The 23,085-nt window shown below is 41.5% G+C and overlaps 1 protein-coding gene across 2 annotated transcripts in view; it reads left to right on the forward strand.

Moving 5' to 3' along the window:
* Positions 1–11,639, forward strand: part of LOC144823718 (histamine N-methyltransferase A-like) — a 219,839-nt gene extending 208,200 nt beyond the window's left edge. For both annotated transcript variants that reach the window (XM_078682481.1, XM_078682480.1), the window contains exon 7: positions 6,439–11,639. In XM_078682481.1, coding sequence (XP_078538607.1) covers positions 6,439–6,794 — 356 coding nt within the window. In that variant the 3' untranslated portion in view covers positions 6,795–11,639. The remainder of the gene's footprint in view (positions 1–6,438) is intronic.
* The last annotated feature ends 11,446 nt before the right edge of the window (positions 11,640–23,085 follow it).

Consider the following 23,085-nt stretch of genomic DNA (forward strand, 5'->3'; position numbering starts at 1 on the left):
ATGGGGACTTCACCCCCCAACTAGAAGTGCACCACAAGGCTTGTTTGCAGAGTGGTGATGAAAGGGGGCAGGCTTCCGGAGATTTGCCTGTGGTGTTTTTTTTGGGGTGATTTTTTGGTTTTATTAGGGGAGGGGACCCAAGTGGCCGTGCTTCCCTTGGGCGATTTTGGCATAAGGACCCCATCCCCGGGGCCAGGTTTATAATATATATTACTTACTGAGATCTCCAGTAGATATTCATAGTTAGAACCATATTTCCATTGGAAAAGCATTTTTTGACTTTCCTGTATCTTTGGTGCCAGTTGACAAATCTTCCCAAAATTGTTTTTTAAAAGTGTGTTGGTGATTCTTTTTGTGCATGGAAACTTTGGAGTGACCCATTAAGCTTGGTAAAAGAAGAATGGGGGGTCAAAAAATTGTTTTTCCAATGTTAATTTCCATAGAGATATTTAGACATGACTACAGCCTGAACCGCTGGTTGGAATTGCACCAAATTTGGAAACTGGTAGCTCTTGGTGCAGAAAGAACCCTTGTTGTTAATTCAGTTTTGCAGATATTAAAAAAAGAATAAGTGTATTTACAGGGACTTGGGTCCTCCGAGGATCCAACATTCTCTATGCTGAAATCTGATTGACTTCCAACATTTCAATCAGGAAATGTTGGCATCCAAACCACAAAAAAAAGAAAAAGGGGCAGGGTAGGAATATCTGACCCCCAACTTTGATGGGTCTCCCTGTTACACCGAAAGGTCCAAAATGGACCCCAAAGGCCCCAGGGTACGCGTATCCTGCGGAAAAAAAAGCCTACAGCTGCTTTATCGGTAATTAGCCCCCGGGGCTTCTTTTAGTTATAATAATGGGGGGCCCAGAGGGGTCGCCTAGCCCCGGGGGCCGCCACCACCGGGGCTTTAATATTATGTATGCTCACGGCACCCCTCAGCCCCAGGGACCGCCACCCCCCGGGCTTCTGTTTTTTTTTTAAATAAAAAAAACAAACCTGTGTGGGGGTGTCAAGCCCCCTCACACGCCCCGGGGACCACCACCTCCCCAGGGCTCTAATATTCAAAATAGGGGGGTCAGTGACAGACCCCCCAGCCCCGGGGACCACCACCCCCGGGGCTTTTAAATGTTGGGAGGGGGCCGCGCGGCCCCCCCTCCTGGAGCCTTGTAGTGGCCCTGGGGATTGCCACCCCCCAGGGCCGGCTCATGTAGTGTCCCGGGGTGCCCACCCCCGGGACAATGTAGTTTTCTACGGTAGGGTGGAGAAAACTGCTTTGGTTTTTGAACGAGGGAGAGGAAACCTGCTCTCTCTTTCAAAAACCAATGCCGATTGCTGCATGTTAGCTGCTCCCCATGCAGAAAGCAATGCCGGCTCCTGCAGGATGCCGGTAGCAGGCAGGGACCGTGGGGGACTTGGGGATCCCCCCCCCACGGTCCCCAAAGGAGAGGGCCAGGCCCCGGGGATGGGGTCCCCGGGGCCAAAAGGGGCCCCTTTTTACACCTCTCTGCAACGCAGCCCCCTAGCACATACTGGAGGTTCCTGGTGGGCTAGTTGGCTCCCAGGGACCCCCAGTATTCAAGGGGATTTAGTTCCCCTTCTGGAAACCTGCCAGGGGGCTTTGTTGCAAAGAGGTGTAATGAGGCCATGCCCCTTTTTGCACCTCTCTGCAACGCTGCCCCCTGGCACATACTGGAGGTTCCTGGTGGGCTAGTTGGCCCGCAGGGACGCCCAGTATGCAAGGGGACTTAATCCCCAACTTAGAACACGCTAGGGGGCGCGTTTGCACAGTGGTGAAGGTAGGGGGCGGGGGCTTGAGGTGATATGTGGGCAAACACGCCCTGTGGCGCGTTTTAAATTAGGGAATTAATTCCTCTTCAATCCAGAGGTCCCCTAGGGCCCAACTAGCCCAACAGGTACCTCCAGTAAGCACCACAGAGCTGCGTTGCAGAGTGTTGTAAAAAGGGGGTGTGGCTCCTGAACTCCTCTCTGCAGCCCAGCTCCCTGGCGCATACTGGAGGTACCTGGTGGGCTAGTTGGCCCACAGGGGACCTCAGGATTGAAGAGGAATTAATTCCCCAATTTAAAACGCGCCACAGGGCGTGTTTGCACACGTCACCTCAGACCCCGCCCCCTTCCTTCAGTATTGAGCAAAATATTCCTCTAAAATCAGCCGAACTGCGAGCCCAGTACAGATCCTGAAAAGTAAATCTAAGCGTACTTACTAGTAACTTGTAATTCCTTCCTTAGGAATCTGTTGTGTGGTTTTGAGCAGAAAGAGAGACCTCAGTGCTGCATCTTTCAGCCCACTACTGATCCTGAAAAGTAATTCTAACCGTACTTACAGTAACTTGAATTTCCCTCCATAGGCTAACCATGACTGTTTTCACTTGGAAATTCTTCTAAGTGTGGTGTTTTGGAATTTAAAAAAATTCCTCTAAAATAAGCCGAACTACGAATTTCGATTTACTCACCTGTTATCAGGAGAGACCTCAGTGCTGCATCTTTCAGCCCACTACTGATCCGGAAAAGTAATTCTAACCATACTTATAGTAACTTGAATTTCCTTCCGTAGGCTAACATTGACTGGTTTCACTTGGAAATTCTTCTAAGTGAGGAGTTTTGGAACTTTAAAAAATTCCTCTAAAATCAGCTGAACTTCGAATTCCAATTTACTCACCTGTTATCAGGAGACACCTCAGTGCTGCATCTTTCAGCCCAGTACTGACCCTGAAAAGTAATTTTAACCGTACTTACCAGTAACTTGAATTTCCTTCCATAGGCTATCATTGCCTGCTATATAAAATATATATACATTAAAAAATATATAAAATTAAAAAAACAAATATTACAATGTCAATATTTAAAAGAAAAATCTATTAATATTAAAAATATTTAATGTAATTTAAAAAATAAAATATCTAAAAATAAATACTTTAAAACACTGTAGTAAATCAGTATAAAAAAAACTATTTATACATTTCAAAATTATGATTTACAAAACCTTTGAAATTCACAGAAAAAACAATAGGTTTCAGCAACGTTATAGTTAGGAATTAGCATTTAAAAAACCTTAGAAATTCACTGAAAAAAACATAGGTTTCACACATGTTATTGTTAGCTGGACATTTCACTCATACAAAACCATTGAAATTCCCCCGTTATAGTTAGTTCAGCTAACTATAACTCGCGCTCCCGCAATACACTGCTAATGACGTCACATATTACATCACTCATGACATGGTCAGTGACATCACTTATAACATCACTGATGACATCTCAAATGACAAGACAAATTCTGTGCATTAACCTTCAAACCTCTCCCTGTGTGTTTTGACATAGCCCAAAGTCTCCTTCATTTGACAAATATCCCCCTACACATATGATTGTTGTTAAAAAATAACTGAATTCTTCCAGAGGGCACATGCTAAGCCTCCTCACATGCATGATCATCTGACAATGCCAGTTTGCTCTCCACTATGTAGAAGGTTGACATATAAGAAGTTGTGTGATAGAGATTGAGAAATGGGGAAGTCCTTCCAGCCAAGATTTTTTTTTATTTGTAGAAGACAGGTTGCTTCTACAGTGGAGGGAGGTCAAAGGGAGTCTGCGGAGGTACCTGTAGGTTGAGAGCTGGGTGTAGGAAAATCCCTCATAGCCAGGACAAACATCAATAGCATTGCAGTGGTTTCCTGAGGATTTACAATCTGTAAGAGTTCCCTAGGAGGGAGACTGCTGGCCATCTTAGAGGTCCTGGGTAGAACCAACAATCTCTTCCTCCTCTTCAGGTGTGGAGCTGTGCTCAATACAACTTATAAGACAAAAGGGCTTTCCCCCCTGAAATGCATACCATCCTTTGCTGGTTTATCTCCAGGCTCTTGATTCCCAGAAGAGAAAAGGCAATGATAATCTATGTAGTGAGTTTGACTTTACAACTTGTGTATATGTCTAAAACAGAGGTGTTGTGGAGTATCTGAAAGCAAGAGATGACACTCTAGCATGAAGATTAGAAATACTAAAATATTTACATTTTAGGTTAATATATATCAATACAAATTGGATAAAATAATGCCTTACTCCCTCCAACCACAGATGTTCTCTTTGTGGGCAGACGTCTAGGTACAAGCTGCTGAACCTCGGTCCACCCAAAAAATGTGGGCATGTCTGCAGAGAACTATCAACTGGTGAACAAAGTGAAGATGCATGTCATAGTTATGACAGAAGACTGAATTTTACTTTGACAGGTGACATAAATAGTATCAAGGATGCAAAAAGGTGCATTCATATAAAAATGTTCATCACCATGTAGAGAAGTAGATCAGTGGACTGATATTAATTAGGAAATAGAAATGTTGAAAATATGCTATAAATATATGTAGATAATAGTGCATGTATTGAGGTCACCGACTTACCTCACCAACAGAAAGTAGGGACTGAAATTGCAGGATATATTTTGATGTCATCTGATGGATTGGATATAGAGTGGACACCAGGAGCCTTTGTATCACTGAAGATGTGGAAGGAGATATGTTCAAATTATAAAATACCCCACATAATGAGTATCTGTATACTTCAAAATAATATTAACAAATATTTAATAAACAAGAGTAAAAGGGTATTAGCATGCCCAGGATTACTGTTAATGAGATTATGTTGTAAACTGTCATCTGTAGGCATGAGAGAGACTGTTCAGTGCTGTGATAAAAAAATCCATCACCTAACAGTTGTCTGTAATGGACACTTGGGTGCTAATAGTGGGTGATAAGAGACATACGTCCCAATGAAGCTGCAGTATGAACGTATGGTTTATGTGACATAAGAACATAGATTAGCCATGTAAAATCTCTCATTGGATAGAATTAGCTTAACCCATGCTGAACATGAGGGTTAAATGAAAGTTGTGGCACTAATCCAAATAGAAATGTGGTTATGCAAATTCCAGTTGATCTTAGTGAACACTTACCAGGCTCTGTGGTTGAAGCATACGAGTTGGTTGTGGCAGATTATCTGGCAACACAGGACCTTCAAATTAGAAAGTGATATGATCTAAGGTCTATGAAATTGCAGTACAAGTATGTCTTTGTGTAATTTCTCCTAAAATATGTAAAAAAAGATGCTTTAGTATCAGTATTATGGTATCAAGAAGCAATCCAGTTCTGTAAGGTCTGTTAATGTAAATGATATCAGCATAGCATACATGTGTGGGTGATAGGGATGAACTGAAACGTGGCCTATTTGTCACCCTGCTACCCTAGAGGATAAAACTGTACCAGTAGTTACTGCCTATGTTTTGATGTAAGGACTGTATAAAAGAAAGTTAAAGTATCAAAATACAATCTAAAGGGGAGGATAAACATAAGTGCGAATGAGCTGGGTGAGATGAGTACCTAGAGTTTGACATTGGTGGTGAGTTGTAATTTAGTGAAAATGTAGCAGGGTTTAGGGTATTTCCCAGTATTATGTTGAAATTCTCAAAATCAGGCAGGCCACACTCAGTTCAGAGTACATGGTGGCAAGGATACATTAATCAAAAGGTGTGCAATGAATACAGAATCCAAGTCTGATAATTCCACCTGCACCCTGTAAAACCTCTTCTACCACAATCACCTATCATCTTGCCATTTTATTGAGGGATGGGTCCCCTATAATGCATACCTCTAACCTCAATACCTTGATAGAGTTTGTCAACTCCTGCCACATGGCCACTTTCTCTGCTTCACTAAGTATGTTTCGAGGTAGACTATGTATTTTCTTTTATTGATCACCAACAAAGATAGCTACAAGGTGTGCCTCCTTGTAAGTACATTTCATATTTCTCTTGAGTGGAATAGGTTGCATGAAGGAGGCTATAGCAGTGAGCAAGGTAAATCAGTCTAATGGGAAGCTCTCATGTATGTGCTTCCAGGGTTACTGTTTGTCAGGTGTGTATGACTTTGGTCAGGAGAATTCTGTTTCTTATACTTTTGCATTGCACATTTTACAGAGCAGGGATTGAGATCTCCTCCTCAGCTATAGAGATCTCCATCTATTTGTTTACTCATAGAATTTGGTTGAAAAGTTACTAGTAGTAACTATATAGTCATAATTTCAGTATTATGCATTTCCACTTTTTTAGGTAAAGTGGTGTAGACCCATACATTTTACATCTCAGTGGAAACTTCCACTCAGGCACTGGTGGAAATGTAAGTTTGAAGAGATCTCCACACCTATTTATCCTACATGAATTTAACTATAGTTTTTTAAAAGAGCATCATTTTGAAATGTAAAAACAGCAGTAATTGTAACAAGAACATCATGATCTGCAGCTTTTGGTCCACAGCACTCCTGAAACTATCCATGTTATTGAATCCATAATAGGACTATTAATGCCAAACACTGTTTTATCCTGAATAACTTTATACAAACCCTGATTGATTGACTATATATGATATTTTTTCACAGGAAGCAGTGGATGGGACACTTTGTGGAAAAAACATAGCTATCACTTGGTCGTTTGCGACATGAGTTTGCTCATCACTTCTTGGGACATAAAGAATCATCTAGATACACAAGGAGTTAAATATGAACACTATGATTTACCTTCTGATATGGACATTTCAGAATGCTTTATCCAAGGGAACAGAAATGGTGAGCTTCTGATGGACTTTTTGACAGAGACAGATCAATTTTGTAAAACAGCTCCACCTGAGCTTGTAGCTGAAATATTGAATGATCTAAAGTTACCAGGATGTAGTCACAAGAAAAATGGAAAAGTGTTATTCAATAACAACCTTGCTGCTATTGTGATTGAGCCATAACAACAAAACACATGCACCAGAGATCTGCTTTGCTTTTTCATAATGCATTTCTAGTACAATTGATAAAAATGCAAATTCTACATTTTGAAGTCAGTGAGCCTACAGAAAATAAAGGGATTGCTAAGATGACATATCTTTTTCAATACAAATGGGGCTCAACATTAAAAATCATCAAATATATAACTTTGGTTGTCTCTTCTAAAATGCTGTGAAGCATTTTTTACCATTTCTAATATCATGAAATTACTTTGGAGCTCTTTCTAAACAGCTGGCAAATTCCAATGTGTGCACAGATAAGAGTTGGAATTATATCAGGCATGCACTTTCAACTCCCTGGCGGTTTTCCAAGCACAATTTGTTGTAGGAAACATTAGGCCCACTATGTGTGGGAAAACACTACACATTTGAATTTAGTGTGTTATTCCTCTTTCCGAAGACCAAAACTTGGAATGTTGCAGTAATTACTCAGTTGGTAAATACTGATGGCCAAAACTTGGAATAATTCCAAACCTAGGACTGCACTCTATTGCATCATAAATTATGGTTGCTATAATACTGCACCAAGGGCCAAATGTGCTAAGGTATTTGCTGGTTGCAAGAGTCTAATTTGCCAAATTAGACACTTGGTGACCGCCAAATGGCCTTACGATATGTTTCAAATCCAAACTGCTTTCTCCTACACCTTTATCCAATGACAATTTAGTTTTTCAGCTACAGAATAAATCATCGTTAGGAAGAAGCGTGCTTTGGGTTTCCCTTCCAAATACCGATTTGGCATGGGAAGTATTAATGTTTTGTGACTGAATTTTTGGGCGCAAAATATTAATATTTTGCTGACTATTGAAAAGTAGTAGCAGCCTATTCCCAAATAGAGAGAGATCTCCATGAGACCCCTTCCCCTTGGTGAATGTTTAAAAAACAGTTTTAAGAGTAGTGGGGACACTGCGTACTCATTTAAAATGTTGGTGCGTGTTTCCGTTTTTTAGATGCATTCCATATTACTTTTAGGGAAATGAATTACATTAAAAAATTGCTTTATTGAAAAGCAATCACAGACATGGTGATCTACTGACCCAAGAAGGCCACCATCCCTGTGATTGCTAACAGAAGAAGTGGGTAGGAACTTTTTACCTACCTCATGCATTTTATTGAGGTAGGTCTGATTGTGATGCACTACGAATGGTAATTTTGCAAATCCACCTATTATTAAATAGGTGAATTTTCTAAATAAGAATCAATCTAGTAACTTGTATCAAATTCAGTCTTAGTACATTTGGCCCCAAATGAACTAGGAAAGATGCCTTTAATGAACAGAAAATGTTTCTACCTACCATTGTCTTTTCGATCACATGGCCCATCCAAGATATTGAATACCCTTTAATGACAACCATAGCTGACAAATAATCAAATGTCTGTCTGCATTACTTTTATTGTTTTGAAAATAACCTTAACTCTGTGCTGTTGTTTCCAATGTAAAGGAGAACATACTAAAACAACTGACTTTCATCATACAAAGATGTTCTGTAAACTCATCACTTTGTGTTATTGTGCATGCTAGAATTTGTCTAGTGATATGCATTGCATTAGATGAAAAGGATCACAGTGCAGTCTAGAAACTGGAGTAGGTGAACTACAGTGTTTGATGTAAATGGTGTAATCTGTTCAAATTTGTTCAGAGTGTGTAGTTGGACCTCTAAAACTTAGTGCTTGTTATAGTCACTATTGTTGGTGTTAAAGTATTCTTGTGAGATGATGTTTCACCAAAACTAATTACAAATGTTATTTCATCTGTGGCACCGATGTGTGAAATTCAAAAGACCAGAATATTTGTAGTGATACGTACATGTTTCAGACCTTTTCATTAGATTGTTGGATACTGCTTGATACAGGTAATGACAACCATGTGGAGTATTCTGCTGTATGGTACTTAGAAGAATGTATAATCATATGTTACCAAATAGGTCCTTTTGAGAAATGGGCAAGCATTATTGAATGTAAATGTTGGTTTAAATGACATGATATATGACACAAGAATACACACCTTTTCCATTACTTGTGTAAAAGCTACCATCTGTGGGTTTTAATGATTTTTGGTCTTTGTCATACCTATACCTGTTATGCCTAGAACAAGTGGTTTAACATATGACAGTATTTATTGAAGACATGGTGCCCTATTGAAATATATGTGACATTGAACCATGAAGAGCAGAATTGTAATCCTGCATTTGCCACTTGATTAAACGTTGCATTTGTGTGGGGACACACACACACATATACACACACACACAGAGTGACACATGCAGATGCTCAAAATTACAAACACAAATAACTCATTCATTATATATATATATATAACATATAACATATAACATTCGATTACTGAGCCCATACATTCATAGGAGAGGTTGGTGTGATCATGACTCACTTTCCTCAGTGACAGGACTTGTTAGTAGATGGGTGAGGACTGAGAGAGAGGACTGTGTATCAGTCTGCAAGCAACACTGTTGCAGTTCACACTAATGGCACCCTGTTATGGCCATCTTTAGCTATGACCCATCACTGTTACAATACACTGGTGGCACAGTCGTAGTACTTTAGTTCTATTAGCTGTATCACTTGCTTTATTCTTTCACTTATTACTGTCCTTATGTTTGTGAGCTACATGAGTATTGATTAAAACTTCTTCTCTTATACTTAGTAACCATTGTGTTAATGTTCTCCGTTTAAAAAAATATTTTATCCTCTTTCGGGACTCCTATGTTTTAATGTCTTCTTTCAGCTCTGACATTGCCTTTTGTTCCTACCCTACAAATAAGGGTGTAATGTGTCTTGTGTTCCCTAATACCTACAGTGTGCTTTATCCCTTAGTTGTACTTTGCTGGGCAATGGACCTACTGGTGTTTTGGTGGGCTTCCACAGTTTAGCCTTTATTTGAGGTTTTCTATATGTGAGGAAAATCTAACCCTAATTGTGTTCTGTTACACAACATTCTCATCTCTTCCTATTCGAGTCCTTCTGGATATTTGACCGGGTACTGAGCCATAGCTGAATTCTTTCCTGTGCCGCGACCCTCTGTTTCCTACCTCAGTACTTGCATCATCGACAGGTGCATATCTCACATCCTGACACACGTGGGGCTGAATTTTAAAGGGGAGCTGGTCAAGATGAAATGTATCATGTTTTTGGCACTTCAGGGATGGAATGCTACTAAGGGGCATATAAGATTGGGGTGCCCTGATTTATCATCGCACCAGAATTAATAGTACTCAGTGTTGCTAGCATCAATATTATCAGTACTATAGTACTCTAATATGTGATGGTTGATTACCCTTTTATATCAGTACTGGAGCCAAATATACTAACAAAAGCTAGAAACATGGCTTGGGTCTACACTGAGATCTACATCAAAATCAGGTTTATAATCCCATCAAGAAGTCTAACATACTTACCATCCTTGCCACCTGTTCAAAAAACACATATTGAATAATGTAGTAGCGGATCACCTCAGCGGGGTATTTAAGTGATTGTAGAAAAAGGTGTTTTTTTAGGGTTTTGCTGTACATTTGGTTATCCCTGGTTAGCTCTTCTGGCTATCCTGAAGAACATTTATTCATTTAGCAATTGGCAAATCGATGTTCCAATGGATGCCCCTATGTTTCGGTGACCCGTTATCTAACAGTGTTTTTCCTCAATCCCCTCTTATTCCCAAAATGTTTATAGAGCATGTAATGCAGATTATCCTGCTTGGTTATTTCTGCTGCCAAACGGAATAGGTTTCCCCATCCATTGAGGCAGTAAGAAATGGTTTCAACAGTTTTCCCAGTTTCCCCAAAAGTTTTTGCTCAGTTATAGATAACTTCCTTTCCATCTCCTGTTGACCTATAGATTACGAGTGTAAGAATCAATGGCAAGGTTTGGTGAAGATTTTTGTCATCCAATGACTCTCCATTTTTAAATCCACCACGAGGATGTATTTCAGCCATGGTGCTTCCTTAGATGTTTTGGGCTTAAATGTTGCAGGTGTAACTAGTATTATAATTCCTTTAGAATAGATTTAGTCTGGGTCATTCAGAGACTAGAATATTTCTATGCAGAACAGGCACTTCACCATCCACCTATTGCCTTCACAACAAGCTTTAGCTGGCGGATTCTTTGGCCTTGACACTTGGAATCTCACTTCCTGCCAATATATCCTACTGACTGGTTTCAAGTTTTTATTAACCCTAGTTAACGTCACATACATGCAGAATGTTGACAAGGTGGGGGAAAAGGTGATAATGACATGATTAATTGCTGGGAATATCCAGTACAACACGCCAACACATCACAAATCTTGTTTACTTTCCTACTTTCTTCTCTGTTTTATTCCTTGATGCTCTAAATAAGGTGATGATTTTGGTAACTAAACCTGCAAATGTAATCAGCCCCACCCACCTTCAAAAGGGATCCGTGAAGGTTTAAGCTTATTCAAAAAGAAAATTACTTGTGGATATGTGAAGGATGCACAACTACATTTGTTGCTCTTTGAGCATTGATTTATCTCACAAAGCTAAAACTGTGTTAATGCAGAGTTGGATTTATGATGATGAAGATGATGTATATTTGTCATTGTGTACCATAGCACCATAGTTGTACCTCTTTTTACCTAACCTTTCGGTCTGTAGAAATTCCATTTGTAATTGATTATAACAATTGTATGCAAAATTCCACTACGAGCTTGTGTTATCAAAGTGCATGAATAATTGAAATAATGAATACATGTTAAACAAGTGTAGGTTATTTAAATTATTGTTTTAACGCTTAGTAATACTGATTTAAGGATATAATAAAATGTAAGTGCAGTAATGAGCCTCGAATGATGTGAGTAATTTCAAACAATGTAGATTCAAATATGTTATATCATCCTGTTTAGTTAACCATTGATATACACTACCATCTATTTCGACAAGTAACCTTTTACATTTGAATCACATACATTTCTGTAGCTGATTTTGAGTTTCGCGAGTGGAGGGTACTACATCGGAGGTCATTGCCTTCACAATCCCAAAGGAACATCTGACCCCCGCCCACCCCCGAATCTAGAGCTGTCCAGCAGCTCTGCAGACAACTCTTAAAATTGGGAGGAACCACGGTCATGGTTCATAACAATATTGTAAAATTTGGCGGAGTGCTCAGTCAAGCATAATGGCCCTACATCAAAATTTTACATTTTTCAAATCATTTACATTTTTCAAAAACAAACCCCCAAACTGCTGTAGGGGTCAATATTTTTATTTTACTCTCTCTGAAGAAGGCAAACAAAAAGCTATCCGACCACCTACTATAAATATAGCCATAGGAGGATTATGTCACTGATTGAGCCTGAATGTGTTTGGTCATCAACATACTTTTAGTCCACCAACCTCTTAATAGGTTTGGTGGAAAGATGGTTATCCATCCCTATTAAGAGGAATACCCTCTCCACCACACTCTAAATCAGGACCTAAATTTCAAACTTTATGTCTACCAATATTTACCTAAACAGTATGTATGATGATATTACAAGTCGCCGAAATAATTCATAGCCGTACAGATCCATGAGGCAGCAGGACAAGTGCCATTATAAAATCACAGAACTCCATGTTTATTTTCCGTTTTCTTTAACATATGAGTTTATTAGTTCATGTGATAAAGGGGTCTATACACCTAAGAATATCATGCCAGTTTACAACAAACTCTTACCTGCCTACAAAATTAAAAACCTAATAGTAAGACCATGTTTTCCGACCTCTGTCCTTGCCAAGTTGCAAGCAAATATCAGAACAATAAAAAAACTCCCAACATTACCAAGAACAGTCTTACTGTGGCCTTGGGATTTCTTGGAGGGGGTTTCTGGGGGAGGATGCAGGTTTTCCAGTTTCTCTACTTTGTGCAGCTGATCACAACTCTAGAAAGGATGCTTAGAATGCAGAAAGATGTACGTATGTGTTGGGAAATTGGCTCCACCAACTCAAAACATGCGCTGACTCTGCCATGCTGTTGTTTGCCTTGCCTCTACAGACGTAACCAGGGCCTCTATTGTCGAAGAAGAGATAAATGACATGCCTGAAACTGAAAAGTCTCAGCGAACTGTAGTAACCTTGTCATTACCTCTTCCCAGCATTGATTTTCCAAATAACAGATAAGAAAAGCTTTCCTTGGGTCCAAATGGCAGCCATATAAATAAGTCCCCTCCATGTAGTTTCAAGAAAGTTGTGACATAACTATATTAAAATGCATAAATGAGACAAACAATTTCCATATTTTTGTTTGATAAACTGACTGCTTCCTTACTCCTTAGATGTTTTGGGCTTAAATGTTGCAGGTGGTACTAGTATTATAATTCCTTTAGAATAGATTTAGTCTGGGTCTTTCAGAGACTAGAATATTTCTATGCGGAACAGGCACTTCACCATCCACCTATTGCCTTCACAACAAGCTTTAGCTGGTGGATTCTTTGGCCTTGACACTTGGAATCTCACTTCCTGCCAATATATCCTACTGACTGGTTTCAAGTTTTTATTAACCCTAGTTAACGTCACATACATGCAGAATGTTGACAAGGTGGGGGAAAAGGTGATAATGACATGATTAATTGCTGCGAATATCCAGTACAACACGCCAACACATCACAAATCGTGTTTACTTTCCTACTTTCTTCTCTGTTTTATTCCTTGATGCTCTAAATAAGGTGATGATTTTGGTAACTAAACCTGCAAATGTAATCAGCCCCACCCACCTTCAAAAGGGATCCGTGAAGGTTTAAGCTTATTCAAAAAGAAAATTACTTGTGGATATGTGAAGGATGCACAACTACATTTGTTGCTCTTTGAGCATTGATTTATCTCACAAAGCTAAAACTGTGTTAATGCAGAGTTGGATTTATGATGATGAAGATGATGTATATTTGTCATTGTGTACCATAGCACCATAGTTGTACCTCTATTTACCTAACCTTTCGGTCTGTAGAAATTCCATTTGTAATTGATTATAACAATTGTATGCAAAATTCCACTACATGCTTGTGTTATCAAAGTGCATGAATAATTGAAATAATGAATACATGTTAAACATGTGTAGGTTATTTAAACTATTGTTTTAACGCTTAGTAATACTGATTTAAGGATATAATAAAATGTAAGTGCAGTAATGAGCCTCGAATGATGTGAGTAATTTCAAACAATGTAGATTCAAATATGTTATAGCATCCTGTTTAGTTAACCATTGATATACACTACCATCTATTTCGACAAGTAACCTTTTACATTTGAATCACATACATTTCTGTAGCTGATTTTGAGTTTCGCGAGTGGAGGGTACTAAATCGGAGTTCATTGCCTTCACAATCCCAAAGGAACATCTGACCCCCCCACCCCGAATCTAGAGCTGTCCAGCAGCTCCGCAGACAACTCTTAAAATTGGGAGGAACCACAGTCATGGTTCATAACAATATTGTAAAATTTGGCCGAGTGCTCAGTCAAGCATAATGGCCCTACATCAAAATTTTACATTTTTCAAATCATTTACATTTTTCAAAAACAAACCCCTAAACTGCTGTAGGGGTCATTATTTTTATGTTACTCTCTCTGAAGAAGGCAAACAAAAAGCTATCCGACCACCTACTATAAATATAGCCATAGGAGGATTATGTCACTGATTGAGCCTGAATGTGTTTGGTCATCAACATACTTTTAGTCCACCAACCTCTTAATGAGTTTGGTGGAAAGATGGTTATCCATCCCTATTAAGAGGAATGCCCTCTCCACCAAACTCTAAACCAGGACCTAAGTTTCAAACTTTATGTCTACCAACATTTACCTAAACAGTATGTATGATGATATTACAAGTCGCCGAAATAATTCATAGCCGTACAGATCCATGAGGCAGCAGGACAAGTGCCATTATAAAATCACAGAACTCCATGTTTATTTTCCGTTTTCTTTAACATATGAGTTTATTAGTTCATGTGATAAATGGGTCTATACACCTAAGAATATCATGCCAGTTTACAACAAACTCTTACCTGCCTACAAAATTAAAAACCTTGTAGTAAGACCATGTTTTCCGATCTCTGTCCTTGCCAAGTTGCAAGCAAATATCAGAACAATAAAAAAAACTCCCAACATTACCAAGAACAGTCTTGCTGTGGCCTTGGGATTTCTTGGAGGGGGTTTCTGGGGGAGGATGCAGGTTTTCCAGTTTCTCTACTTTGTGCAGCTGATCACAACTCTAGAAAGGATGCTTAGAATGCAGAAAAATGTACGTATGTGTGGGGAAATTGGCTCCACCAACTCAAAACATGCGCTGACTCTGCCATGCTGTTGTTTGCCTTGCCTCTACAGACGTAACCAGGGCCTCTATTGTCGAAGAAGAGATAAATGACATGCCTGAAACTGAAAAGTCTCAGCGAACTGTAGTAACCTTGTCATTACCTCTTCCCAGCATTGATTTTCCAAAGAACAGATAAGAAAAGCTTTCCTTGGGTCCAAATGGCAGCCATATAAATAAGTCCCCTCCATGTAGTTTCAAGAAAGTTGTGACATAACTATATTAAAATGCATAAATGAGACAAACAATTTCCATATTTTTGTTTGATAAACTGACTGCTTCCTTACTCCTATCTCTCTCTACCCCTCTGACCTCTTTACTCTCCTTCTCCATCCCTCCCCTCCCCTCAGCTTGGCCACTTAAATCTTTCCACAACTCTTAAGTATTGCCCATCTTAAGCAAACACACTAAACTTTTTTTCCTGCCCTTCTAACCCAGCAGGATTTACTCTACCTCTTGAAAAAGACTGTCCAATCCCCCCTTCCACATTCACACTGGCAAGTGCACTCACCTGAGTATTTTGGTCTGGCAGAAGTGGTGAGTGTCTGCCTAACTCAATTAAGCCTCCCCTCAGTCAGCTTCTCCAACTATACCACACTCCAGTTGGGGAACTCTAGGAACAAAGGACCTGGAAATGAGAGAAGGGAGGAGTGGAAGACTAATTAATCCATCTGGTTCACAAACAGAAGTCAGACTTACTAGCATATCTACCAGCCTTTGTGTTCCTCTACTGAGACCTCTTTTAAAGGAATAGTTGTCAGTACAACTCTATTGTAAATCTAATATCTACTTATAGCCTTGACTCTTGCTCATTCCAGTTCTCGGGCTGTACTATAAAGTCTCTGGGGGCTTCCAATGACTCCATTTCACACACTGTTACTGCACAGTGGAAAACCATAGAGCCAATTTAAAAAGTCTTGACGCTACAGAATGCACCGTTGTTACATCACAGTGAAGCTCTTACAGGCACTGGTTTCTCCTTGGCACCATTCTATATGTGGCATACCCACCACTGTTGCATCTTCACAGCAATTGTGCCAAAAACCCATGTGAGTCTGTTAAGCCACCAAAAGGAACTAGTTAAGGCGGGTAATGGGAACAAAGTCTGGAGCTTGAACAGGCCACAGTCCATGCCCAAGTCCTTGGTAAAAATCAGAGTCAATTGTCGAAGAACAACCTCCACACTATTAGTCACTGAATTTTTTAATGTGACTCAGACACAGTTCCTTTCTAGTGAGGCATAGCACAGTTGTAAACCATGCAGAGTCTAAAGTCTTCCACCAACTAGTCTAATAAGTAATCGCCTAGCAACGATTGCCAGCATCAACCATTGTATTTTTATGAACAGTTACAAATTAACCACAGAGAATCTGTGTTCACACAACACCATGGTACAGAACACCAATATTGGATCTTGTGGGAATACTCACACCTCTTGTAGACAGCTTCATGGGGCTTGTCCTTTTCAGTCCATACAGCTCTTGTCAACCACTTACAAAACCAGATAGGTATAAAGGAAAAATTTGATATCCATTTCCATAATCCCCGTACCCAACACTACTTTCTTGATCACCCTGAGAACATGAATTATTGGATTGTCGTTGTTTATAATGGAAAGAGCCAAATGCAGTTGTGCTCAACAAATAGTCTTAGGCAGGATTGTCACATACATTTAGCTCCATTCCTTTCTACTTCCCTCAGCAAAGCTGTCTCAGTCAAAATCTGTGAACAAGAATCATCTAGACATTTATAAACCATAACTGTTTCTTCATCACCTAAACCTGGCTAAAAATTATATGGATTTCCCCCTTTGCTAGGCCCGTTTAGCTCACGGTTACTGCATCTTTGCTAGAATCTACACCAAGAATACAAGAGGTGGCTTACCATATTTTTTAAGAACTACTTACAGAGCCCATGCTTCTAAGAGGTTGCTGATGCTCACTCAAAATCACACCAACCTTCTCATTCCTAGGGGTAAACAGGCCTCTGTCAAATAACTTACCTTTTACGGACTGCATCGTTGATACCGTTACTAACAACAACCTCTGTATCCTGGAAGACCTGGAAATCTTTGTGGAAAACCAACATTCTATTTGCATACACTCAATTGGATTTGACACAGACAGCCCCTCACAAGACCACTCATGGTGCAGCTTGCCAGCCTTGAGTGATTCTTGTGGCATCCTGTGACTTTCTTAATATTGAGTTTTGGGATTTCGCATGATTCTTTCCCACTGCACTACACTGAACAAAAATTAGCTCAGCACAGGAGAAGTACAAAAGTGTGTTCAGGTGGCATATAGCTGTTGTTCAGCTGGTCTTTTTGAGGAAGACGGCTTGGTCTCCCTCCTTTCCTGTGTCTCTAAAAGCTGCTTCGGCTACTTAGATGCTAGTTGTCTTAGTTTGCTAACCATACATTCTTCCCTGGACCCAAAGCTACTATTTTGGCTTCCTGTTAGAGGGTAAAATTAGGACCAGACTGGCCATAGTGGCCATTGTGTGTTACCCCGGTGGGCTGCCAGGGTGGGGGCTGGTTTTGGACCCGGGGGGGGGGGGGGGGGCGTTTTTGATACCCAGAGCCTGTTTTGCAGAATAGCTGCAATATCTGCCCCTGTAACAAACTCAGCTGCAGTGTTTTCCATGTACCCCCCCCTGAGGCTGGTCCGACTTAATTGCCATGGCCGATTTGCATTTCCAGTCCAGCCCTGAGTAAGATACAAAAAAATAGCCTTTTGCATGTTTGTATGAAATTGGGTTTTTATTGATGGAGGTAAAAAAACTCGTCTTAAGCCACAACCACAATCTTTGTCAGGGTGAACCACAAAAGCCACTAGATTAATCTGTGCTTAACCCCCTTGCAGCTTGGCACAAAATCAGACTGACTTAACTTATTGGCAATGTGTAATGAATTTATGCAGCACACTAACAGTATTAAAGTCAAAACATAACACATGAAAAATCCCACACCAATTTAGAAAAATTGAGTAAATTTACATAGATAAAAATACATGAATTAAATCCAATCAGTAGATCTGGAGTTAAGTATTTTTGAAGTATTAGATAAAAAATAGTGCATAAAACAACAAAACACCAATCACGGGCATCTAGTTGCACGCACCCAGGACAAAGTCAAATGTTTTGGCCAACCACAATGAAGAGCGGTTCAGATACACAAGGTCTAATGGGCCCAGTCTCAACTTACATTTGGACTTTAAAAGAAATGTTCCTGAGAAGGTAGTGTTCAGCGGGGCAAGGCAGCCAGTGGTGTCCGAGGAAGATGCGTTTTTGTCAGGGAGCCCCTGGACAAAGTCACTGTGAATTTTTCTACTTACGGATTTTGGCACTTTTTTGGAAGTCGAAAATCTCCAGCAGGGTGAAGCTGCAGGCTGTATCTGACGAGGGTCCATGAGACAAAGTACTCTTTCAGAAAGGTCCCACTCAAACGTGATTTGCTTCTGTGGAGAATACAGAGGGAGCTACCAGAATGTCAGACAGGCCAGTGATGCACCTCAGGCTGATCAGCAAGCAGGTAGGTCCCAGTCTTCTGTCGGTTCTCAGGCTGCTTTTTGGTGACTTTTTTAAGCCTCAAGTTTCAGATCTTGGCTAAGAGTGCACAGTTAGCACCACTTTCAAGGGTCCAGGACTTGTTGGTCACCACTTGGAAGTCAGGACTCACACCAGGCAGAGTCTGAAGAACCTGGGTTTAACCCAGCGGCGTCAGGGGCACGCCTAAGATCTTCGAGTTCACCTGTCATGGTATTCAAAGACATGGAATACTTCTGGATGGCGTCAGAGACTAAGGGCCAGATGTAGGTGTCCAAATACCGGTCGGAAACGGCCGAAAATACCGATTTTCGGCCGTTTCTGACCGGTATTTGGACATTGGTATGTAGGGGTTTGAAATACCTACAGATTCGGTAATTTTACCGAATCGGTAATTTTACAGAATCTGTAAAATTACAGAATTGGTAAATTTACCGATTCTGTAAATTTTACCGATTCGGTAAAATTACCGATCGGTAAAAATACTGAATCTGTAATTTGCTATGTAGGTAGCACTGTTAACAGTGCTACAGGCCATTCAGGATTCGTTATTTACCATGTAATACTATTACATGGTAAATAACGAATTCCTACCTGTGCCATGTGGCACACAGACATGCCCTAAGGGCATGTATGTGTGTAACATGGCACACAAGCCTGAAACAGGGGTGCAACAGGGTGTCAAAGTGACACCCTGTCCCCCTTGTAAAATAGGCAAATTTACAGATTCGGTAATTACCGATTCGTTATTTGCTATGGAATCCTATGGGCTTCAAGGCCCATAGGATTCCAGAGCAAATACTGAATCGGTAATTACCGAATCGGTAATTACCGAATCTTACCGATTCGTATTTTTACCGAATTTTTTACCTACATAGCAATTACCGAATAGTAAATACCGAATCGGTAAAATTCGGTATTTACCGTTCGGTAATTTGCTATTACCTACATCTGGGCCCAAGTTTATTAGCTACAGCTAGTAACAGTGATCCTAGAAATACATCACGGTGTAAATTCTCAGGAGACTGCTCATTTTACTAAGGCGAGACGTCTCCTTTTAAACCCAATATTCACATAATAAATATACACCCACTGCACAAAATTCTAGCCAATAAGATACATTTTCAAACAAAGTATCACATAGCAAAAATTCAATTTACAGTATCCCAACCCAAAAGTTAATTATTAGAAATGTCCCAAATTAAATCTCCACAAGCCGGACAAACCTATAATTGAAAGCATAACCCATGTAATGAAGAAACATAAAAAAGAAACAGTAACAGATGCTGAACAAGATAAGGCATGTGCAAGGAAACTAAAAAAGTTAACGATGTCCTGAACATTGATTGGCAATCTCATACAAAGATCGATCAGGGAAATTGGCTTTGCGAGGTCAGTTTCAGGTGAAGAGGTCAGTTTCTTACAGTTGATTTCAGAGTCAAAAAGAAACCTGTTATGTTATGTTATGTTATGTTATTTATTCTTTTGTATAGCGCAACGGTTACTCAAAAAGAGTGTCCCGGCGCTTTTAGGAAAGGGCAACAGATTTCAGAATAACACAACACAGCTAAAAGAGGTTAAAAAATAAACAAAGAAAAAAACGAAACTGCTGGCAGACCTATTGGGAAAACAGCCAGGTTTTGAGACCTCTTCTAAAATCAAGGAGAGTAGACGCCCCCCGCAAAGGGAGCGGTAGTGCATTCCACATCTGTGGGGCCAACAGACTGAAAGAGCGGCCCCCAAGGCGAGCCTTCTTCACACGCGGGACAGCCGCCAAGAGTAGGGATTCTGACCTCAGCGAGCGAGTCGGATGGTAAAAGGTCAGTCTCTTTTGGAGATGTTTAGCTCCCACAGCGTGGAGCGCTTTGTAGGCCAAGGTCAGAGCCTTAAAGGCAATCCGTTTGCGGATGGGTAGCCAGTGTAACGTCGCCAACAACCCAGAGGCGCTAGCCCGTCTACTTAGGCCAAAGATGGCCCTGGCCGCCGCGTTCTGTACAACTTGAAGCCTTTGTAGCAGATACTCTGGCAGGCCCAGGTAAAGAATGTTGGCATAATCCAACCTGGAGCCAATCAGAGCCTGCACCGTCAGCCTCCTGTGCTCCTCGGACAAGAGAGGCAAGAACCTCCGCAGCATTTTTAACAGGCCAAAGCAAGTGCCGGTTACCCCCAAGATCTGGGCTTTCATCGTCAGCCCCTTGTCCATCTTAACCCCCAAGTTTTTAGCCATGGGAGAAGAGCCGGACGGAGGGAACATGTCGATAGGCCACCAGGCCTGCCAGCTCGGCTCCGTATCGCACCCGAAGAAGAGTACCTCCGATTTATCGGAATTGCACTTGAGGCTGTTCAGTTGGAACCATGCGAACACAGCCCCAAGGCAATTCTGGATACTCTCCCCGTCAAAGTCAGCCCCTCTCTCGCAAGAGAAGAGGAGCTGGGTGTCGTCGGCATACGACACGATCCGGGCACCAAATGACTCCGCCACCGCCGCCAAAGGGGACATAAAGATGTTAAAAAGGGTCGGGCTCAATATAGAGCCCTGAGGGACCCCGACTCCCAGAGGCGGCATTACGGCGGTGTCAGATGATGTCCAGATCGTTTGCCGGCGGCCGGCCAAGAAAGAAGAAAAACATTTGAGCACCGTCCCCCGCAGACCAATCTCAAAGAGTCTTGCGAGCAGGCCCTCATGGGGGACGGTGTCAAAAGCCGCCGACAAGTCCAACAACACCAACATGACTTTGCCCCCGGTATCCAACACCCCTTTAATGGTTTCAGAAACCTCAAGGAGCGCGGTCTCGGTGCTGCGATGTGAACGGAAGCCCGACTGGGAGTCATGTAAGATCTCATGGGACTCCAGGAAATTGGAGAGCACCGACTGAACGTGCTTCTCCAGAATTTTTACAAGGGCCGGCAGCAACGAAATTGGCCTGTAATTGGCTGGGGCTTTCGGGTCAAGTCCCGGCTTTTTAAGCAACGGGATAACCATTGCCTGCTTCCATACTGGCGGCACCTCTCCCAGACTCAGCGAGAGGTTGAGAAGAGGATGCGCCAGCGGATTAACCACCTCCGCCAGTTTACCCAGGAGCTTAGCAGGGCAGGGGTCAAGCGGAGACCCAGATTTTAAATTGCCCATAAGCGCTAGAGAAGCTGAGGCTGGCAGAGATGGAAATTCAGCCAATAAAGCGCCCAGCGCAACTGGGGGAGGCGAGCCCGCCTCGGGCATCGGCAATGTAACCGGTTCACTCGATAGAAAGGAGTCTTGGATGAGTTTGATCTTGCCTGTAAAAAAACACGCAAGATCCGCCGCCCAAGATTCTACGGGCCCCTCTTCCGAAGCAGTAGTCCGAGGAGAGATGAATTCTCGAACGATGGCAAAGATCTCCTTACTGGAGTTCGAAGCTGCTTCGATTCTCCCCGCGAGATAGGCTTTCTTTTCGAGGCGGATGTCTCGGTGGTAAGCTTTAACCACAGCCTTATAGGCAGACCTGTCCTTGCTGTCATAATGTGCCCGCCGGGCCCTTTCGGCTACCTTGCACTGCTGCCGCATAGCCCACAGAGCAGGGGTAAACCAAGGGGCCGACACCCGCTTAGATGTCGGGCGGGGGGGCAGGACTGGGGCCAGGTCATTCAGCCTCTCCGTCAGCCATACTTGCAGGGACTCCAAGTCTCTCTCTAGCTCGCCAGACAGAGGGCAAGGGTGCGTCATGTATAAATTAACCTAGTTAATGTATACATGAACTAAGAAGGCCAGTCCACTTTGTTCGCCAGGCTACCTTTACAGGCCAACGTGAGGGCAACACAAAATGGTGGCACAGAACAAAATGGAGTCAGATTCGAGAATTACAGAACCTCAGCCCCTCCTTTTGCCATTACGTAGGCAATAACCTAAAACTCATGTTAATCTGAATCTAGATCTATATCGATATTCATTAGGTCATCAAAGTGTTGCTGTAGCAACATTTTATTATTCTCTACTTCTCTCGGGACAAGTCTCCGAACACACGTAGTAGCACAAAGTCTGCAAATGGCGGGACCACACTGGATGCAGAGACAACAAGAGAAAAGGATGGCTAAAGCCATACCAAGGAATGTCAGAGCTTCCATCCCCATTTGGACAGCAGTCCCCAAAACCATCCCGTCAATGACCAGTCTCCTTCGTCTACATGGATAGACTCAGAGATCCTATGCAACCTAGAGATGGTTTGGTACACTGTAGGGGCATTATCTGGTATGTAAACACAGCAACTGGATCCAATCAATTTACATACTCCTCCTTGATCTGCAAGTATGATGTCTAATACCATACGATTCTGCAAAGTCATAAGGTGGTCCGCTTGAAGCTCAGCTGTAACATTACTAAGAGCACCTGCTGTCTCATTAATAGTAGCTTCAACAACGCGGACAA

The sequence above is a fragment of the Lissotriton helveticus genome, chromosome 3_1 (assembly GCF_964261635.1).
Source record: "Lissotriton helveticus chromosome 3_1, aLisHel1.1, whole genome shotgun sequence".
Classification (NCBI taxonomy): Eukaryota; Metazoa; Chordata; class Amphibia; order Caudata; family Salamandridae; genus Lissotriton; species Lissotriton helveticus.